Source organism: Sarcophilus harrisii, chromosome 3 (genome assembly GCF_902635505.1).
Source record: "Sarcophilus harrisii chromosome 3, mSarHar1.11, whole genome shotgun sequence".
In the NCBI taxonomy this organism is placed as follows: domain Eukaryota; kingdom Metazoa; phylum Chordata; class Mammalia; order Dasyuromorphia; family Dasyuridae; genus Sarcophilus; species Sarcophilus harrisii.
Genome location: NC_045428.1, coordinates 588160823 through 588182927, shown reverse-complemented (window position 1 = coordinate 588182927; position 22105 = coordinate 588160823). Strand labels below are relative to the sequence as shown.

Here is a 22105-nt window from a genome sequence, read left to right as displayed (position 1 = left end):
CTCTCCTCCCCTCTCCCTCCTTTCTCTCCTTCTCCCCATTTTTCTCCTTCTCTCCCTCTTCCTCTCTGCCTACCTCTGTCTCCCTCTTTCTTTCTTTCTTCCTCCCTCCCTCTTTTTCTCTTCCTCCCCCTTTCCCCTCCCCATTTCTCTTTTCCCCCTCCCTCTTTTCCCCTCTCCATCTCCCCCGGCTCCTCCCTCCCACCACAGCCTGAGGTTAGGGGGATGCTCATTTCCGGGACCCTCTTCCAGGTGTCTCCCCGCCTCCCAACCTCAGGCCTTTACCTCTTTGACGCCCTGGACATGTCCTCCCCACACCTAAGTTAGGGGTGGTCACCTTTCTGAATAACTTTTTGAGTCAAAACACCTTGTTAACAGACTCTGGGTGCTGGGCCTTCACCCAGGTCTCTACCTTCCTGGACTGGAAAACCAGGAAATGCTGGCCCAAAGTTCCAGGGATGCTTCGGCAAGAGGCTTCAGTCATTTGCCTCCTCCTAGGATGATCCCCAGCCCCTTATTTTACTCTCAGGAGCTGGGGCATGGGGGTGCTTGGGAGGGAGAGGGGAGGCAGCCAGGGCCAGGTCTTTGGGGGTCAGCTGTCAGCCAGGGCTTTTCCAGCTGGGAGTTTGTCTGGGGGACACTGTCTCCTCAGGAGGGTCCCAGCTCTCGGAGGTCTCAGAAAGGGGCTTCACAGGAGGAAATCCAGCAGCGTCGGTCACTCTCAATCCAGGGCCATGAAGAGCTGGCCAAAGACCCTGAAAGACAAAAGGCCCAACGTGAGCCAGGGAGTGAGGAGGAAGCCCCCGGGTAGGGCTCCTGCAGGTGCGGGGACACCCAGGAAGGGTGTGGGCTTCAGCCGCTGCACAGATGGACGTCCTGAGCACCAGAGTGAAGGTAGAACCTTGCCCAGCACCCCCCGCCTTGTGTGCTGGACCAGACTCTGCTTGGGCCCAGTCCCTTCCTCTAGCAAAGGGTCACAGTCCATCCCATGATTCACTGGGGAGGGGAGGGATGGGATGAAGGGCGGAGAAGGGGTGGAGGGTTGGGGATCATCACTGTCGAGGGCACCCCCCCTTAAGCTTCCTCCTGCCTCCCCCTCTCTCACCCCCATCAGTCCAGGCCTGCTGTGAGGTAGTGACCAGCTCTTAACCTGGGATTTACACTTTAATCACCCTTCCTTCCTCTCATTAAGTGGCCAAATTGCCATCTGGGCCACAAAGAAGCAAGCTTTGTGATGTCAGTATTAGGAGGGAGCCCTGGCCCGGGGCTGCTGGCTTTGGTCTTGCTTTGGAAGCCCTTTGAATCCTGGGAGCTGATCCCAGCAGGGTCTGTTTGCAGGCTGTGCTCCTCCCTGCCGACTTGCTACTGCCCTGAAGAGATCCCATCCTCTGCCTTCTAATTTCCCTCTATATGAAGCAGGAGATCTGAACCCTGGCTCCCCTCCCTGTGCCACATTTCCAGGTGAGCTCCCCTTGCACTTGGGGGGTCCTGGTAGACACGGGGACATGAGCAGGTGGCCACTTCTCCTTCCCACCCTCCTCCAGCAGCACCCCATCTCTCTGCCTTATCTGGACCCACATTGACACGGGTCTGCACTGAAGTAGCCAAGACATTCCAAGGCACCATTTCCATTCAGGTCCAGCCTGCAGTCGGGACTATCAGCGGCTCACATTTAAATGCACTTGTCTCCAGCGTCACCAGATTTTGCATAGGAGCCTTAAGTTCCTCAGTCAGAGAGAAAGGGTCCCTGCGCTTGAGCTCTCCAGTCTGCATGAATCATACCCGAGATTCTAGTTTCCTTTGGCCAACTGGGGTAGCCAGCGCCATGTCTGCTGCCAGAAACTCAGACGAAGAGCTCAAGGTCGAGATGAGACAGAATCCTAGCCAAGCAATGCTTGGGATGTAAGGTGTGGTCAGGGGCTGGGCACAGGGGGGCAAGGAAAAAGAATAAGCCGTTCTCAGATGCCAATGGCATCATTAGCGTTCCAGCCCCCTGCCCCAGGGAGTCCAGGTAGCCTCATGATGGAGTGCATCCCTGTGGGCTTACTCATAATCTTGCAAAATACTGTAATGGCCTGTCTACAGAATTACATGTGAAATAACAAAAGCAAATAAGTTACTTTCCCCTCTCAGTCTCATTTACTCTTTCCCTTCTTTGCAAATATGGGAGATATGCCCTCTTTTAAAGAAAAAAAGATATAAGAAAATAAGCCAGAAATAAAAGAATTAAGCAAAGTTGGATCAAAGAGTCATAGAGCCCCCATTTCCCTTAAAACTTATTCCAAAATACTTAAAAGAGCAAAAAGGAAGGAATCAAGAAAGTAGAATAAAAGAAGTGTAGATAAGAGGAGGACTGGGGGGTGGTCCCCTGTGCCAAGATGGCGGTACAGAGGAGTTGGAAAGGAGATAAAGTTTTCAGCCTTTTGTTAGATTCCATTTGTTTCCTATGCTTTTTAAATCAAGGCATTTTGGGGAGTCAGGGATTAGAAAAGTTAAGTAGAAAAGGAAAAGTCAAGTGATGGGTAGAAAATTAATGATTCATTACCTATGGCTTTAACTTCCAACACAGATGTTACTTAATTGTTTCAACAGAGCTTTCTTTTTTTCTTTCTTTTTTTCTGTTGAGGAGGGGGAGAGAAGGAAGTTAACATTTGGGTGACTGCTATTTTAGAGACCAGCATTCCCTGCCCGGACTCACCGTAGGGTCATCACCAGGAGTGGTGCAGGGGTTTTGGAGCATTTGAGGCGTTTGGAAGGGCCAGTACCTCTGGTGCGAGGGCTTGCTGGATCTTTTTTAGGGCTGCTCATCCTCCTTTGGTCTACCTGGCATTCAACTCTCACCTATGGCTCCAAAAAGTTGTAGCACACTCACAGAAGCCAATCCCTGATAAACAAACTTAGCCAATGGACTCAACCAGGTGAGAGTAATCCACAGGACTCAGAACTGTTGGTGAACTAGGGGGATGTCTACTCCAAGCACATGAAGACTTTCCCCCATGGAATAGGAGGATAAGAACAACTAGTTCTCATCCATAAAGGACAAGGCCTGATTTGGCCATAAAAGCGCTGAAACAAGCGCCATGAAGAGCTTAGAGCCTGGCCAGACAGCCATGGTCACTCTGATACACATCCCGGGACACGGTCAGCTATCTGGATTGCTGTTTTTCCATGGCCTTTGATGACTGAGGGAGAGTTGAGGTTAATGACTCTTGTGAAACTCTGCCTATCTCAAATCCAATTCACAAGCAAGTCAGGACATCATCTGTGATATAATTAGTCCTCTTTAAAAATGATGGACAATAACACTACTGCCACTGCCAGGAGGCGACTATTATGCATTACAGGGAGAGAGAAACTAAAAGTACAAATAGCCATTTAAAAAATAACTCAACCCCTCCCTTTTTGTTCCCCCTCCCCCCACCCGGCCCTGTGAGAATTTTACCATCTGGAAATCTACCAAAGTCTGGATCAACATTCATTACGTACCTAGAATTACTTTTCAGTGTGAAGTTTTTGATGCTTGGTGAGGGCTGCACGCCTACTGAAGGTGTTTCCACATTCACTGCATGCATAAGGTTTTTCTCCAGTGTGGATTCTCTGATGTTGAGTGAGAAATGTGCTCCTGCTAAAGGATTTCCCACATTCAAAGCACTCATATGGTTTCTCTCCAGTGTGAGTTCTCTGATGGTAATAAAGGGATGACCTCTGGCTGAAGGACTTCCCACATTCACTGCACTCATATGGCTTCTCTCCAGTATGAGTCTGCTGATGACGAGTAAGGAACGTGCTCCGGCTGAAGGCTTTCCCGCATTTACTGCATTCATAGGGTTTCTCTCCAGTGTGAATTCTCTGATGTTCAGTAAGGGATGAATTTTGACTGAAGGCTTTCCCACATACACTACATAAATAGGGTTTCTCACCTGTATGAGTTCTATTATGTTTGGTAAGGCATGTGCTTCGGCTAAAGGTCTTCCCACATTCATTGCACTCATAGGGTTTTTCACCAGTATGAGTTTTCTGATGTTGAGCGAGGATTGAGTAATACTTAAAAATTTTCCCACATTCATTGCACACAAAGGATTTCCCTCCTGTTTTAACTCTCTGGTTTTCGGGAAGGGACGAGCTTTGGCCAAAGGTTTTCTTCGATTCACTGTTTTCTTGGCATTTTTCTCCAGTGTGAATTTTCTGGTGTTGAGTAAGGCAGGTACTCCGGATAAAGGCTTTCCCACAGTCGGTACATTCAAAGGGTTTCTCTCCAGTATGAGTTTTCCGATGCTGAATGAGAGCTGAATAGAAATGGAAGCCTTTCCCACATTCTCGGCATTCATAGGGTTTCTCTTCTGTATGTATTTTCTGATGTTGAGTAAGAGCTGAGCAATATCTGAAGGCTTTTCCACAGTCAGTACATTCATAGGGTTTCTCTCCAGTATGAATTCTCTGATGTTCAATAATATATGTGCTTCGACTGAAGGTTTTCCCACATTCCCTACATTCATAGGGTCTCTCCCCTGTATGTGTTTGCTTATGTTGGGTGAGTGAAGCATGGTAACTGAAGGCTTTCCCACATTCACTGCACTTGTAGGGTTTCTCTCCAGTATGAGTCCTCTGATGATAATAAAGGGATGAGTTCTGGCTGAAGGCTTTCCCGCATTCACTGCATTCGTAAGGTTTCTCTCCAGTGTGAGTTCTCTGATGTTGGGTAAGGCACGTGCTGTGGCTGAAGGATTTCCCACATTCGTTACATTCATAGGGTTTCTCTCCAGTGTGAATCCGAAGGTGTCGAATGAGGGCTGAGCAGTAACTGAAGGATTTCTCACATTCGTGACACTTGTATGGTTTCTCTATGTTATGAATGATGCGATGCCGAATGAGGGTCGAGCTGTCGCTGAAGGTCTTCCCACATTCACCACATACATAGGGTTTCTCTCCGGTGTGAATTCTCTGATGCACAGTAAGGCATGTACTTTGGCTGAAGGTCTTCCCACACTCGCCACATTCATAGGGCTTCTCTCCGGTGTGAATTCTCTGATGTCGAATAAGGGCAGAGAAGTGATTAAAGGCTTTTCTGCATTCACTACATTCATAGAGTTTCTCCTGATTTCTTCTTTTCTTTTTTCTTTTCAACTTGCCTTCACACTGACTGGCTATCCTTAACTTAGAGTTCAAGGAACCATCCCTTGTGGACTTTTCCATGATTGACCCCCAAAGTAACCCTTCTTCAGAAGTGCCTTGTTTCGAAGTAGATGATTTTGCCTGGCTCTCGGTTTGGGTGTTCTGGTCTGAAAAAAATAAAAAAACAAGAAACATTCTCTTTTCCTTGTGGTGAGAGAAAAAAAATAACAAAAGAAATAAAGCTGAAAATACTGCTTAGGAGTTATCTTTCACAGATATCAAATGTAGCCCTGCATTTTTGGGAAAAGATGGGAAAAGTGGAATAAAGATAATTAGCAGAGAGAAGTGAAAGGAATGCTAAGCCAAATGACAAAAAGGGACGAGGCAGGTGAGTGTGAATAGTCGTTAGGATCAGACACCAAGAGCTGGAAGGGACCTCAGAGGCCTCCCCATTTTATAGGTGAGAAACCTGAGGCCTAAGGAAGTCCAGTGACTTACAGTCACACAAACAGTGTTAGGGAATGTTTGAGAAAAAAGATAAAGTTAGGCTGAGAAAATAGGGGTCAGTGTTAGGATTTTTTTTTTTCTGAGGCAATTGGGGTTAAGTGACTTGCCCAGGGTCACACGTAGTATTGGGATTTAACTTTAATTCTGACCACTTCCTCTGCAATCCATTATATCTACTTATACTTATTTACCCTCACTCCATAGATCACATCCTGGGACTGTATCCTAACCCCGCTGGCATTCTATAAATAGCTCCTTAGCTAAGGCAGAGATTTCCTTGCTTTCAGGGTCTCCCTGTTAAGAATGAATGCTTCATATGAGCTATCCTGATCATCTATCTGCTCTCTGACCTTCAGTTTCTATGAGTTTCCTTGTTCCAGATAGTGAACCAGTTCTGAAGATTTCCAACTTAATATTACTTTCTTTCACATTTCCCATTGTCTGGCCAAACTGGATCAAGAGAGTATATTCATAAATCTTGGCAAGATTTTCAAGAATGAACAAGATAAAAACTTAAATTCAGCCAGAATGTTGTATCCCACCCCACATTCCAGCAAATGACATTTTTAGGGTTCCTGGTCATTCAGGAAATGATTACACTTAGAAATGATCTATTTCCTTCATTTCATCTCCTTCTTTTGATCCATGTCAGAAATCTTATTTTAGCCACTGTTATAGTTTTATCTCTTTTCTTCCTTTAAATCTTTCCACAAAATTGCCATATTTATAAACTCTCATACATCAATCATGCTTTTAAAAAGAATTTGGCTATAAATCATTAATCAATTAATACTGTGGGAGTGCCTCACTGAAAATAAGGAGTGGTTAACAGAAAATTAGTCAGTGGATGCAAAAGTACCCATTCATTTTATTACTTTTGTTAAAAGTGTAACAGACATTGTATCTATTGGTGAATTTTAGTATGTACACACACACACCTACACACAGACACACACACAAAGATATTAGTAAAATATCTTTCTTGAAGCAAAATATGAAATAGTAAAAAGAAACATGAATGGAAATAAAAATGTAGGATAGTAATCATTTTATGCCTCGTGAGATGTTTTTAAAAAATCATGAGCCAAATTAATAACTTTATCTTCTTTAAAATATTCCTCCTCACAACATTAAATATCATTAGAGTGACCCCAGCCTCCTTTCGGGTAGTTTTGCACCTCTCTATCAGATGCCACATCCACAGCAGGGTACTTTCTCTAGCTAGTTCTCTCTTGAAAGATCAGAATGTATTCAAGATGGCTTTGATTATTCAAATAGGTCAAATGTGGACAATGAAGGACTTTGCCAAAATAAAACTAAAGTTATGATGTGCTTGGGTCTTGTTTTGAAGTAGGGAGGAGCTGGGGCAAGGGATGATGATGAAATTTTGTTGTTCAGTCATTTTTCAATCGTGTCTGACTCTTCATATCTCCATTTAGGTTTTCCATTTCCTCTAGTTCATTTGACAGATGAGGAAACTGAGATAAAAAGGGTAAGTGACTCACTCAGGGTCTCCTAGCTAGGAAGTATCTGAAGCCAGATTTGAGCTCAGGAAGACTTCCTGATTCCAGGCTCAGTGCTCTATACTGTGCTGCCTTCAGTGTCTTGCTGGGGAGCAGCAGCAATTCAGCAGAGGTGGATCTGGACTTAAAGGATCTGGGTTCAAGGCTCAGCTTTGCTACTGACTGGTTTTTGTTTTGAGACAATTGGGGTTAGGTGCTCAGGGTCACACAGCTAGGAAGTGTTAAGTGTCTGAGGCTGGCTTGGAACTCAAGTCCTCCTGAAATCAGGGCTATTGCTCTATCCACTGTGCCATCTAGCTGCCCCTACTATCTTTTGTAACCTTGGACATCTCTCCGGGCCTGTTTCCTATCTGTTACTGTACAGAGGTCAGGCTGGATGGCCTCTAAAGTCCTGTCTGGCTCTAACGGGATGAGACTACTTGCTGCTCCCAAAGCTGGCTTGTGCCAGCTGGCTGCAGACAGGCCCATCCCAAAAAGGCTGGACACCAGATACCAAATGAACACTGTCCCTCACAAGACTGGCAGCTGGAGGGCCAGTGATCTGAATCAGTGGAGACAGCATCCGTCCTGGGAGTGCTTCAGGTACAGAAGTCCAAGCCCTCATATATTCCCAGGGTCCAGTAGAGTGCCTGGCACATGGTGGGCATTTAACACTTGATTGGTTAGTGCCATTTTCTAAGAGACTGGTGATTAGGTAGTGTTAGTAATATCAACCAATCGACACATATGAAGCACCTACCGTGCACGGGGCTCCAGAGAGGTAAGTTCAATGAACAAATCAATCCCCAGGAGTAGAGAGTTTATTATGTTCTGATTAGGGGATGGGGCAGAGATAGCTATCGAGGATAAAGAGAAGCAAAGGCGGCCAGGATAAGAGTAAATAAAGATGAATCCCAAGCAGTCAGTCGAGGTGTGGAGCGGGAAGGGCACTGGCAGGAGCTGGGAGGGATCGGGAAAGGTAACAGGGACTTGGGAAGAGGACCTGCAGGAATCAGGAAAACCTTCACAAAGGGGCCCAAATGTGAAGGATGGGTACGTTAAGAAGGCAGAGAGAAGGACACCTATTTTCTGGGACCCGAATGATGGAGCAGGTGTCCTCCACCTGGAATCTATGAGCTTGTGACAGAAGAAAATCCAGGACCCACAAATGGAAAAGACCAGAAGATACATGTTAGGGGAACGGCAAGCAGACAAGGCTGTGGAGGTTGAATTGTACCCTCTGGGTCAAAGGGAGCCATGGGAGGGCTCTGAGTGACCAACATGACCAAAGGAGGGCTTCAGCCAAGGGAATCTGTCCCTCTCCACTCAAGGACCCCTCGGGCCGCCTCCCTGTGGCATCTGGAAGGTGACTGGCTGAGTTCCGAAGGGCTTGTGATCAGTGGAGGAAGCACTTAACCCTACCCACAAATCCACGAACCCTCCAAGTGCAGAAGTGGTCGCAAGGTGCTGCAGGGGATACAACAGAGTCAGGGAAGGGGGAACCAAGACGAAAACAGAGGTGGGAGGGCTAGCTGTCAGAAATGAAGAAGCAGACAAAAGCAAAAAGAAGTAGGGGCAATTCAGGAGGCCAGAAGCCAAGCAAACATTAGACACCACTAACCTCTTAAGAACACACTGAAACCAAAGGAATTCTTTCCCAGACAAGAACAGAACTGCTCTCAGGGACAGGGGGAGGGGGAGGGTGGAGGGAAGGGGGCGTCACAGGGGGAAGATGAGGAACTGGCGGCTCCCTGATCAGCATTTCCAGAGGAGCCTTGGCACTGGCAGCCTGCCAAGAATGAGCCACCTGGCTGATCTCCACTCACCTGGCCAGGTGCCTCTTAGCACCTTTGTCTTGTCAGTTCCCTGTAGATCCAGTTTCCATGGCTCTTTCTTTTGTTCCAAATGATAGATGACACTAGGATCGGACACCACAAGTCCTGCTCATGGGAAAAGAGACCCCCATTACTTGCCAGGAAGCTTGTTTCTCTACGGTTGCTAAAGTGAGGGGGCTTCTGTTCGACAAAGGTTTCGCCGTCTCTGTCACGGGCACGGCCGAACTCCAATAGCCCAGCGCCCCTAGATGTGTTTATGGAACCTCTCTGGGTCAGTCCTGCCTGAGGTTCTTGGGAAGAAAAAGCTTTTGGAAGAGCTCCTAGCCTATAACCGGGGGAGTGAGGAAAGCTACTCACTGACCAGGCCTGGGGATGTCTTCAGAAAACCAAGCTTACCAAAAAGTGGTGGGATTATTCAAAGAGGGTGGATTTGTCTCTCACAGCGAGCACATCCTGTAATCAAGAAGCCAGATCCCACAGAGGTGGGCAGCGAGGTGAAGAGCCCTGCTTGGCCGAGTGTGGGTCCCACCAGGGAAAAAATGAACCTTTAATGAAATGGAGGGATTCAAGCATTCTCTGATCCAAAGACTAGCTGAAGAGGAATGGAGAAACATTGACACATGAATCCAGAGAAAACCCCAGTGGGTAAATGTCCCTGAGGTGCTAGGAGCTATAGGAACATGCAGTGCTAACATTCTAATGGGGAGAAGAGACAAGTGTCCCTTGAGAACCTTAATGTCTTCCAAGTAGAAAAACAGGGATTGGTTTTCGTGTTTTAAGAAGGAAAATAAAAGGGAGGGGAGAAGGAATACACTGGTAGAGACTGGAGGAAAGGGGGCCGAACTTGCTCTTTCTCATAACTATAAGGTGAGAAAAGTATACAAAAATGGAGAAAGGGATGGGAGGAACGGACATCAGATGAACCCTTCTCTTATCCGAAGTGGACAGAGGAAGGTTGAATAGACACCTAAGTAGTTTGGTGTAGAAACATGGCAACTCAACAGGGAAACAAGTAGGGAGAGGGGCAGGGGAGCTAAGAGATTCTCAGGCAAGGTTAGGGCTGAACACTTTATTGGGAAAATGGTGAGGAAAAAACCCACGAGGAAAGAGACCCATGAGGACTGATGCTATAGTTTAGTCTGTGTCAAACTGTGTCCCTGTACTTTATAAAAAGGAAAAGATGTCCCCTTCCTTGAAAGAGCACAGACGAGGAAGCATTCTGCTGTGTCTGCCAACAGAAATACATGCTCCCATCCCTAGGACGGAGAGGAGACTCACCCCATGGAAAACTAGATAACTCCCCATGTAGAAAATGAGAATGCTGTCATACATACGGGAAAAATGATGTCTTACAGAAGATGAAAGTCAAACACCAAGGAAGGGAAGTACTCTGGGTGGGTTCTGAGGCGAGCTTTGGCTGGCAGGATTCTGATGCTGGGACTCGGAAGGCTCCTCTACAGTCATCCAAAAGTACAGTGTGGGAAAGCAAGCGGAGCAGCTGGAATTTAATTGTCTGTCTCTGTGTCCTGGTGTCTGTCTATCTGTCTGCGTCTCACTCATTTCTTAAGCAGCAACAGCAGCTGCCGGAGGTCAGCTGAGGGGCCATCCAGTGGTCTCGCTCTTGGGTCTCCCACTTGGGAAGGCATTGCCCTCTGGCTCAGGGGCCGCCCGGCCTTAGGCACGTCTCCTCCCAGTGACTGGGGGGCCTCTTTCAACTGCCACCCAAGTGCAATGGTGGGGGAGCAGTCCAAGTACAAGTCTGTCCAATGTCACCTTACAAGGAATCTGACTGAATGAGGGAACTTCCTGGGGGGAGTGGCGCAGTCCTGCGAGGGGCTGATCCATGACTACACTTATTAGCCATTAATGTGGTGGGCCCCTGGAAGCTAGGAGACCAAGAGGCCAGAAAGGGGCAAATCTGCCCAGGCCAGAAATGGAACCAGTCAAATGTCACACACTGACCAGCAGGGGGGTCTGGAAGGGGCCTCTGAACTTCAGCCTGGACAGAATAGGGGCTGGAGGCTTGTCCTTTGGGTTCCCCAACAGTCATTATCTAAGTTTAATGGCTCAATGACCAATGGCAATGACCAATGGGATGCTTTATCTGAGAATTTTGATCCCAATATGTCTCTTCCAGACAGAAGGACCTGATGGAGCAGATGTGACATGGAGCAAACTGGGGGAAGTCACCCAGTAATGTCCCCTGCTCTAAATTCTTCAGTATTAGAGAGCCCCGTAGAGGATGAGGAGTGACACAGAGTTAAGGTGTGATGGGGCAGGAATTGGGAACATTGGAGAGGCCATCAGGCGGCCCCTGGGGGTGAGAAGGCAGTCTGCTGACATTGGGTAATCTCACATGGGCAGCTATTATCACGATCCTGACTGGACAGAAGGGAGGGAGATGCCTTCCCCAAGCCTGAGCTCAGTCTTCCTCTCCAGGATGTAGTCCTGACTCGGAACTTTCTCTACCAGGATCTCAAGGCCAGAGACTTATTTCTTCCCTTCCCACTCCCCATCCTGTGAAGAATTACTTTTTTCCCCCTGAAACAACTGGGGTTAAGTGACATGCCCAGGCTCACACAGCCAGGAAGTGTTGTGTCTGAGGCCAGATTTGAACTCAGGTCCTCCTGACTTCGGGGCTGTTGAAAGCCAGCCTGTAGGAACTCCAAGTATCTTTGGAAACTGTGGGAGAACAGATAGGGCAAGGCGGGGTAATGGCAAACAAAAAAGGCAGCTCCTTCCCTGGAAGCGGGACTGGCTGACAATCAGTCTCTCTGTCAGGGACACCCTCAAATTAAATTCCTCTCCCTCCTCCTCACATTGACCATGGCAGCCCTGATACTGGAGAAACTTTAAAAACAAAGACGCAAGCCCACAACTCGTTCACTACTAGAAACCGGGATTTCTGGAGGTCCCAAGACGTGAGGGAGAGGAAGGGAGGGCAGGGTGTCCCGTCTCTGAAGGGCCACAGGAGCTGAGTCTCTTCAGTTTCCATAGCAGATGGAATTGGAGACTAGAGGCTTCTTATCCCTGGGTCTCCTTTGGTTCCAGAGGCCACTGATTGATGGACTGATTTACCATCTGCCCTGAAGTGTCCTTAAGGAGACTATAAGAGTAAAGGGATGGTCCTAAGGGAGAGTGGGTAATTTCACCTATCATTCATTCCTGAGGACCACATCTCTGTGGGGATGAGCCTTCTGGGGAGCCAGGTCTAGTCAGGATTACAGGGTCCGATGCACCCTAAGTCTACGACTCTAGTCTCTCCCCTGAGGAAGAAGACTGGGAGGATTAACACACTGAGTTTCTTTTTTAGGAGGATGGTTTTAGAGTCTCTTGGGTCCTCAGTACAAGGACCCAACTGCATCCAAATTACAGGGTTTGGGAGGGGAGCAGAACCTCGTGCTCCACTCCAGTCTAGAACACAAAAGCAATCCCCACAATCACATACTCGGCTTGCAGAGCATCCGGGGGCCCCGCCCCCTCACAGGGACGTCTCTTGGATGGATCCTGGGAGAGCTCTGGTCACTAATCTAAGCCCAAGCCAGCCTCCGGGCCTAAGGTTCCCCCTCCCCATGACAGGCTCCAGACCCAGAATGCTCCCTTTTGTCCCTGCCATGTCTTCTCCAGCCACACCATGCTTGTTCTCTCCTTGCCACTCCCTCACCTCAGTTCACTTGCTTCTGGGCCCCCTGGAAGGGCTCCCTGCAGAGCAGCCTGGGTCATGCAGGTCAGCTACCACCAGCACCTGGACCAGACCCCGAGACATCCTAGAACCCCTAACCCGAAAGTCCTGGGGAGGGCAGGGAGCCCAAACCCCTGCATCTGCTCCCCTCCCAACCTCCAGAGCTGTCACCGTGACCACCCAATGTCACCAACAGGCCAACGGGAGTCTCCCAAGAGCCTCGGAGGAGCAGCACCTGCTGCTAACCCTCTGGGGAGGGGGCCAGGCCTTGCCCCCAAATGCCAACTGCCCTCCCAGGGCAGCCAGGAAGCAGCAAAAGGTGTGATGGAGGCAGCCTGAGGTCCTGAAGCCAGGAGCTTCGGGAGGGGCCGGGCTGCTAGCCCAGTGTCCGCTGCCATCGCCCCTGGGCAGAGGCTGCACCACAGCTCCCAAGGACCCAGAAGGAAAATCCTCTGTTCTGCCAAAGGCTCCACATCCAAACCCATCTGGCCTTAGAGGCCTCCCCGCCCACTCTGCCCATGCCCCTAAGGACCATGGGACCTCGTCATCTGATTTGCAGCCAAACCCTGCCGCCCATGGCTGCCCCCCCAGTCAAAGGGGGACTCTCCAGGGTGGGGTCAGCCCTCTTCGGTATCCCCAGCACTTCCCACTCTGCATAGAGGAAGGGATTTAGTGCATTATTCATTCATTCGAGGGGCCTGTTTCAAGATGGATTTCCTTTCTGGAATGAGCAGAAAAGGCCTGTGGGACCTGTGGGCACGGCTATTGGACACAGATGGAGGATGGTTATTTTCTGTCTTTATCCCCATATCCAGGAGAAAAGGGAGGAGGAGGAGCTCGCCTCAAGTTCTGGCTCTAACACTGGGATGTCACTGAAGTCCCTTCCTGTCCCCTGCATCAGATCCTTGTCTGTGAAACAGAGACAGGAACAGGGCCTGCTGCCCCCCACCCCCACCCCGGGCTCCTGTGAGGGCGACACGTGGAAGCCCTGAAAAGACTAGAGGTAACTCATGATTTTGCCCTTGGCTGCTGGGAGGGAAGACAGATCCAGAGTCCGTGAGGGCCCTAGATGGAGAGTGAAAGTGTGGGGCCCAGAGCCGGGCTCTAAAGGCCTCGCAGTCTCTGCCCAGGGAGGGACTCAAGCCTAAAGATGAGGAATCCGGGGCCTGCCAAGGGAAAGGGAGTGGTGCGGGGGGGGACCGCCCCCATGCCCACACCTGTGCCCTCATCCCAACTTCCACATGAGCAGGCAGGTCCCGAGAGGACTCGGAGGACACAGAGCAAGAAGGGACCTGATCTGCAAACCTTCCAGGGAGAAGGTGCGGACACTCCCGCCAGGGAAGTGCTAACAATGGTTCGAGTGGGCAGCTACAAGGGCCCAGGAAGGGCGGGGCCCAGGACAGGGAGGCTGAGGGTCCCTAGTGCTCTGCCCTGCCCCAAATGCCCTCCGAATGTGGGAAGGGCACGAGAAGCTGGGGAGCGCCCAAAGGGGGTGTCCGGTGGAGAAGGGCCTTGAGAGCATCTTGAAGCCCCATTGAAGGATACGGGGAGCAGTAAAAATTCAGGCTCTTCTATGGTTAAAAGGCTGATCTGCAGTGGGCAAGGGCAATCGGAGGCCCACAGGTAATCTGGGGAAGAACACAAGCTCTGAGCTTGTTCTGTCTGGCTCGGGGGACAAAACTAGGAACAACGGTGAAAATTTCAGAGACGCGACTTCGGCCTCCCATCCGATGGAATGGGCCCTCAGTGCTGGGCCCTTCGGCCTGGAGGTCTTTGAGCAAGAGCTAGCTGAGCCCTCACTGGGTGGTTGAAGGGGCCTCCTGCCTTCAGACAGTTGGGGTCCCAGCCAAGACACGCTGAGGGTCCCAGAGGAGGAACAGAGACTCCAACAGGGGCATCTGCTGCCCACTGGACTCTGAACGAGAGAAAGGGATCATGGTGGTCTGCGTTGGGACACGGAGCTGCCCCAGGCTCTTCACCCCAAGTATGTGGCTTTTAGGGGACGGGGACATGACAGGCCTGCAGGGGACCCGGTGCCAGCCAGGGGACAGGTGCCCTGGGCCAGAGGGGGACCCGGGCTCTGACGAGTTCCCTCTGCTGGGAAGGGCCGCTCAGGGAGCGTCCTCTGAAGCTTCAGGAAACTACTAAGCGCAATAAGAGAACAAAGTTCCTGGAAGCAGGCAGGGGTGCAGTGGAAAGAGCCCTGAGCCTGAAGTCAGGGGCCCTCACCCAGCTGGGTGAGCCCAGGATGATCTATCTCAGCCTCAGTTTCTTCATCTATAAAATGGGAAGCTGCAGAGCCCCCTTCCCAGGCTTGTTGTGAGGAACGAAGGAGACCATCCGTGTAGGAAGAACTATGAAAGTGCTCTCTGATGTCTCCTGCCTGGACCCAGGCCCACGTCTGGCTGAACGCTACAGAACAAGCACGGAGAGAAGGGCGCCTTGCAAACTCTGAGTCCCGGAGGGAACCCAGCCTGGCCTGGCCCAGGAGGGCCCACTCTGTCCTTACCCAGGGACACCAAATTTCCGTAGTTCTCCAGCATCACATCCCGGTAAAGGTCCCTCTGGGCAGGGTCCAGCTGCCCCCACTCCTCCTGGCTGAAGTCCACGGCCACGTCCTGGAATGTCACCGGCTCCTGAAATACAAGAGACGCCCCTGCTCGACCTCCCCACCCCCAACGCCCCGTGTGAGGCGGGGAACGCCAAGGGAGCTAGCCCAAGGGGGTAAGGGGGGCCATCCCCAGGCAGCAAAAGCATGAGTGAGCCAGCTGAGGTCAGAACGCAGCCTTCAGGGATAGGCCAGGAAGGACCCCGGCCATATGGTCCCAGGAGACAACACAAAGAAATGTGAGGGAAAAGATGGGGTGGCAATTTGGGGAGGGGAAGGGATAGCTGTAAAGGCAGAGGAGAATTCTTCAGGAGAGAATGGATTCCAGGGAGAGGGATGGTCTTTGCCAAGGCATGGAATGCCGAGTTAGAGGCAAAGCCAGGAATCAGTAGCAGAAGTCAGAGAATGTTAAGGGATTGGGAAATAGTGGAGAGGCAGACAGAAGCTGGGTCACCAAGGGCTTCTGGAGACACTGAGGGATCTGCCCTGGATCCTAGAGACAATGGGAGCCACGGAAGCTTCTTGAGGAGGGCCAGAGTAAGCTTATTCTGGTTGCTGTGGGGAGAGGGGAGGAGGAAATCTGGGACATGAGGCAGGACGGCCAGATAGAAGCCTCAGGTGCCACAGAGTGAGGCGGGGGACTGAGGGAGGACTTTGGGCAAGAGGATCATCACCTCACCTGGGACCTGGAGGCCAGGAACTCGGCAGCCATCTCCTCCACCTCCTTCTCTGGGTTCCACTCCTCGTGAAAGGCGGGGTCCCGGCACAGCAGCTCTAGGAGACAAGACAAGGGCCATGGGAGCAAACCCCACTGACCAGCACCCCGCTCCCAGGGGGCTGTCCCTGCCCCTGGCTCAAGCCCAGGGGCCATGTGTGCCCTGTCGGGCAGAGCCCTGGCCTGGGGGTGATGTCCGCCCGGAGGCCAAAGGAGCAGCTCAGGCCTTCCCAACCTGGCCCGTCTCCAGTGCAGGACTCGCCCAGAGGCTGCTCTGGCCCCCAGAACAAGCCCACATTGGCCTGGCCAAGCCCAGCACCCTGGACAGTTCCAGGGGCCTGAGCAGGCCCTGCCTGACAGTGGACTTTCTCTAGTAGGTGGCAGCCAGGAGAACTTAGAACTAGAGGCTGGAAGGTAAGCTCCTGGAGGGCAGGACCCAGAGCATTTGTATCTTCCTCATCTCACAGCATCTGGGGCACAGAAGGGGGCTGACAAAAGGGAGAGTGGCTGAAGCAGCTGAAGATGTTTCGGGTAAAGAGAAAGCTTAATGGGGCCGCCAATCGTCTCCCCAAGAGGCCCGTCCTCTCTCTGAGCTCTCTCCGCTGGCGACCTCAGCTACTTCCTCTGGGCAGGCGAGTTCCAAATCCACACTCCTGGCTGGTTTTGGAGAACCTGGGACTGTCTGAACTGATGCAGAGAGGAGTGAGTGCCGGAAGCAGTCCTTGCGTATCAGCAACAGCACACAGGGAGCCGAGTCTGGGTCAGTCTCCGTAACTCCGACCCAAAACATGGCTCCCAAGGCCCCACCAGGGAGAGCCCAAGGTCTCAGACGGACTTTTCTTTGCCTCTTTTATTTTAGACATGGTCAATGTGGGGATTTTCTGGCCCAACTATACATATTTACAAGAGACTTTGATTTTCTTGCTTTCTCAAAGAGTGGGGAAGGAGATAGGAGAGGATTTGGAACTAACAAGAAAATTGAATGAAAAGCTGCAGTTAACAAATCTACCCACTGGTTCTGGTCTTTTGAGCCTGAGATCTGCCTCTGCCCTTGCTCTCCAGTCACTTCCCCCAGGCCGACCACCAGCTCGCACCTCAGCCTCCAGAATCGGGAGCCACTGGATTCATTTGATTTCCCCTCCCCCCTCCGCCTGACTTTCCTGCTTCTTTCTTCAGGGTCACCCTTCACCTTCTATCCCAAGTTGATAAACTGAGCTCCCTGAGGACAGGCTCTCTGCCTTCCTTTGTGTCCCTAGCACTTAGCACTGGGCCTGGAACATTGTAGGTACTTAAGAAATAGACGTGTTCTTTTGACAGATTATATTCTAACCAAATGACTGACCCTCTGTTCCAAGACATCCCTTCTCCATCCTTTTGTTCACAATTCAGTTCTTAGACTGGATTTATTTGTCTACTTTTGGATTTGACAAAATCTACAATGTTGTGTGTCCTTCATTTTCTTTTTTTTCCCCTTTCCTTTTCTTTCTTTCTTTTTTTTTTTTTGGCTGAGGCAATTAGAGTTAAGTGACTGGCCAAGGTCACACAGCCAGGAAGTGTTAAGTGTCCGAGGCCAGATTTGAACTCAGGTCCTCCTGACTAGTGCTCTATCCCTTGCGCCACCCAGCTGCCCCATGTGTCCTTCATTTTCAAAGGGGACCAATGACGTCTTGACTTGTGCTTGCTCTGGACTTAAGAGAGGCAAAATTGCCCAGTTATCAGCCTCATTCTAACACAGTCACTGGAGTCCAGTGGGAAGACACAGTCAGGATGCAGAGGATGCCCGTGGTACCTTCCGTGTCTGACCAAGCTCCGAGCACTCCACAGATCCTGCTTCAGTTGCCTCCAAGGCCTTTGGAACGAATTGTTCCCAACCACTCCAGCAGGGAAGTCTTTGTGTGCTTGGAGCAGACACCCCCTCCCAGTCACTGAAGGGTCCGAGTCCCCCTAGTTATCCCCAGGCCGGTTCAGGCTGCCTGCCCAGCCAGTGGCCGATACAGCTTCCTGTGGGCGAGAGTCGGGTGGCGGGGAGACACCAGAAGTGGATGAGCAGCTTGGAAAGGGCTCGGCAGCACTCCCGTCGAGGGGCTCATCCCACCTGAATGGCCCATACGCCCCCCCCACAAACGTGGGGGCCCAGCCCGCGAGCCCCACCCCCAGGGAAGCTGTGGCCTGTGGTCCCGAGTTGGAGAGTTCTACCCCGGATCAGGGTATCTATGCTAAGTCCTGCTCCGGAGAGTCAACACCTGAAAGTGTATGTGTGTGTGGGGGGAGTGTGTGTGAAATGCAGGGAGCTCGGACTTGGGAGTGGGCGCTGGTCCAGGCTGCAAATAGAACTGGTCAAAGCTTCTGTTCCAATCCTGAGGAGCCCTGGGCTGACAGAGGGACTGACACCCAGAGAGTCAGGCTTGGAAGGGGCTCAGGTCACGCGCTGGCCGCCTGTCACCAGAAGGGTGGACCGAGGCTGGAGGGCCTGGCACCCGTCGGGGATAACGGGCAGGAGGGGCCCCAGTGAAGTCTGCACGTCCTTTTCAGAGCTGGGCATAAAACACACTGAAAAAGCTAAAAATTACATGCGGAAGTATCCCGAGCTCATGGAGCTGCCAAGCTCTCCCTGGGACACCCAAGGGTTAACACCGGCCCAGATGCCCAGCGGGGACTCTCCCAACTCTAAGAATAAATGGTTCTAAAATTAAACCATGACTGCCTGAGGCACCTCCTCATATGTCTGCTCACCCCCATGACTCATGGGACAAATCGGGAATTAACTTTCTGGTCCTGTGGAGAAATCAGCTCCAGGAACATCCCCTTTACTGTCAGAGAACTGCGGTGGGCTCAGGAAGGGACCCCGACACAAAGAGTTTTAGATGGGAAGGGGCCGGGGCCTGTGACCTCAGAGGCCTCATGGCAGGAAGTGGGACAACCCAGCCTGGAGAAAGGCCGGGAGGGTTGGAGAGCTATTCAAAACTGTGCCCAGTGGAGAGGGCTTAGCACTTAGAGAGCCGGGCACACAGTCGGTACTTAATAAATGTTTACTGACTGGTCTTGTTCTGCCCCCAGAGGGCAGAATTAAGAGCAAAGGGGAAGATGTTTCAGAGAAGCAGATCATAGCAAAGAAAAAGCCCCTGAGCATGAGTGCTCTGCCAAATGAAGTGATGAGCTAGCTGCTCCTCCTGTGGACTCTGCAGGCAAAGGGTTTTGTCCCAGGTAAAGGTTGGACTGCAGGGCTGGGAGCCCTTCTCTAAGTCAGAAGAGCTGGGTTCTCTCCCTGCTTCGCCAATGTCTATCTTGTAAACTTCTTTACGTAGCCTCAGTTTTCTCATCTGTCCAATGGGGATGACAATGCCCCACAGGCCTCCAGGAATCATGAACTGTGGCCATGGGGTGAGGGAGGATCCAGGAAAAAACAAAGTTGCAGACTATGGATTTGAAGCAGGGCAGCAAACATCCTGTCTGCCCTACACAGTCCTCCACAACAATATGTGGGGTCCCTGGAGAAAGTGCTCCCCGAGAGGGTACCAGACACCATTAGTGGGCACAGCGGTGGTCCTTGGGGCTGGGGCAGGGACCCCAATCTTTCCTCACTGAGTCTAGGACATTTCAGACCAGAGAACAGCCTTCCCCTCCCCTACTCTGTGGCTGCCCCTTGCCCCCTTTGGGCTTTTCTCTCTCTCCCCCAAACTCTTTCTGTTAAATGGGTAGAATCTAGACTTGAACCAAAGAAGAACTGAGTTCAGATCTTACCTCAGACACTCACCAGCTGCGTGATGCAAGTAAGTGTCTGAGACAAGTCCTCTGAGACAAGCCAGATGGGCTTACGCCCCTCACCTCTCCTCTCAAGCAGCTGGGTGGGCGAGTCCTCCACGATCAGGACCTCCTCACTGGGCTCCAGATGCTGCAACTTCATCCAAGTCTCCACGTTCCCAAGCATGATGGTCAGGAACTGTTCCGCCCTCTCATGTGGATCCCCAAGGTCGTCGGTGAGCCCTCGGCAGAAGGCATCATAGTCCGTGTCGAGGTCCTCTCCGGGGACGAACTCCTCGCCCCCCGGCACGTCGTCCATCACCTTCAAACTCAGGAGTCCGACTGGTTCCTGGGGGCCCAGGACATGGGAGTTCAGGGGCACGGCCATGTCAGTATTTAGGGCAGTGTCTCACTGGCTGGGATCCTGGCTCGGGGGCTCTAAACAAGGATCCAGGCCTTGATGGTCTATGGATTCCGTCAGTGGAAGGGATCCAGCAGCTATATAATAAACGCAGCTCTACTTCAGGTGGCCTGAGGATGTGATCAAGACCCTGGAAAAAAGAAAGCACCTTCTTAGATGGAGAGATCTCAAGCAAGCCCACAGAGCTGGCTCACCTGCACGAGCAAACCTGAAGGCACAATGTGCATGCGAACCAAGGGGGGCCTCGTCGGTCACATCAGGCCATGATGCTGACACAGGGTCACACAAAGACTGGCCTTTGCCCAGCTAGAAGAGTCCCAGCCTGCTCTGCTCCACCCCCACTATCAGACACCTTCCTAAGACTCACAGCCTGCTCTGCCCCACCCCCACTGTCAGACACCCTCAAGACTCACAGCCCTGATCTGCCCCACCCCCACTGTCAGAAACCCCCCCAAAACTCAGTCTGCTCTGCCCCACCCCCACTGTCAGACACTCTCAAGACTCACAGTCCTGCTCTGCCCGACCCCCACTGTCAGAACCCCCCCAAACTCACAGTCTGCTCTGCCCCACCCCCACTGTCAGATACCCTCAAGACTCACAGTCTGCTCTGCCCCACCCCCACTGTCAGAAACCCCCCCCAAAACTCACAGTCTGCTCTGCCCCACCCCCACTGTCAGAAACCCCCAAAACTCACAGTCTGCTCTGCCCCCCCCCCACTGTCAGAACCTCCCCAAACTCAGTCTGCTCTGCCCCACCCCCACTGTCAGAACCTCCCCCAAACTCACAGTCTGCTCTGCCCCACCCCCACTGTCAGAAACCCCAAAACTCACAGTCTGCTCTGCCCCACCCCCACTGTCAGACACTCCCAAAGCCTCACAGTCCTGCTCTGCCCCACCCCCACTGTCAGACACCCTCAAGACTCACAGTCTTGCTCTGCCCCACCCCCACTGTCAGACACCCCCAAAACTCACAGTCTGCTCTGCCCCACCCCACTGTCAGAAACCCCCAAAACTCACAGTCTGCTCTGCCCCACCCCCCTGTCAGAACCTCCCCAAAACTCACAGTCCTGCTCTGCCCCACCCCCACTGTCAGACACCCTCAAGACTCACAGTCTTGCTCTGCCCCACCCCCACTGTCAGACCCCCCCAACACTCACAGCTCAGCTTTGCCCCCCCCCCCCATCAGATTCTTCTCCCCAGTGACCTTAGACAGGAGTGACAAAAAGTAGAAATCAATTTTCACACTCAGAGAGATTGGGAGGCAGAGGGAGGGGGTTCAGAGAGCAGGATACTCAGGGGAACATCACTCCTGCACCCCGGGACAGGAGGAACACACTGACACACACCCCTGCACTCACACATTTATAAAAACACACTTAAAATGACAATTTAACTCAACAGACATTGACTGAGCCCCTACACCATAAGCCGGGGATACAGACACAGATCAGAGTCCCTGACACAGTCACACACAAAGACCGGCTGTCACTGACACTAGTACTGACATTGACACTGACACTGACATGGACACTGACAATGATATTGACATTGACACTGACATTGACAACGGCACCTTCAAGGACCCTGGCACACGTGGGGAGGAAGGACCCTGCCTGGGACTGGGGACAGGGATTGGGACAAGGCCCAAGGCGTTGGGAGAGGAGAAGGGGAGGGAGGTGGATGGGAAGGGGGCGTGGTGGTGACGTCATGACAACAGGTGACGTCCGTGGCAGGGCGGGGCCGGCTCATCTTCACCGTCGCCCCCAGAGAGAAGGACGGTAGGAGAGAGGTCAGGGTCAGAGGACAGGGACGGGAAGGGGTCAGACCCCTAAGTTCGGCCGCCTGGGTCCCGGGGGCCGCAGTCACCTGACGCCGCGGGTCCGAGCCGACAAAGAGGACGCCGCTTAGGTCGGTCCGAGGCTGTGCCTGCGCCTGCGCAGAAGGAGCTGCCCGACTAGGACCCCTCCCCCACGGCTCCCGGAATCC

At 51.8% G+C, this 22105-nt stretch overlaps 1 protein-coding gene and 1 long non-coding RNA gene across 5 annotated transcripts; one reads left to right on the top strand and one right to left on the bottom strand.

Moving 5' to 3' along the window:
* The first annotated feature begins 502 nt into the window (after positions 1-502).
* On the top strand, positions 503-2174 carry LOC116422874. The gene is made up of 2 exons (XR_004233403.1): positions 503-1458; positions 1634-2174. It is a non-coding gene; the product is annotated as an uncharacterized LOC116422874 (long non-coding RNA).
* A 1309-nt stretch (positions 2175-3483) lies between these two features.
* On the bottom strand, positions 3484-22059 carry LOC100934780 (zinc finger protein 420). Of its 4 annotated transcripts, none has more exons than XM_012546958.3 (6): positions 21986-22058; positions 19784-20250; positions 15923-16017; positions 15145-15271; positions 8945-9058; positions 3484-5276 (listed from the first exon to the last, which is right to left on the bottom strand). In XM_012546958.3, the coding sequence occupies exons 2-6, from the start codon at positions 20085-20087 to the stop codon at positions 3490-3492; spliced, it is 2427 nt and encodes an 808-aa protein (XP_012402412.1). In that variant the 5' UTR covers positions 20088-20250; positions 21986-22058; the 3' UTR covers positions 3484-3489. The 4 variants fall into 4 exon arrangements, with proteins under 4 accessions (XP_012402412.1, XP_031818948.1, XP_031818949.1 ...); XM_031963088.1 differs by lacking the exon at positions 21986-22058 and adding an exon at positions 21679-21947; XM_031963089.1 differs by lacking the exon at positions 21986-22058 and adding an exon at positions 21693-21947.
* Between the last annotated feature and the right edge of the window lie 46 nt (positions 22060-22105).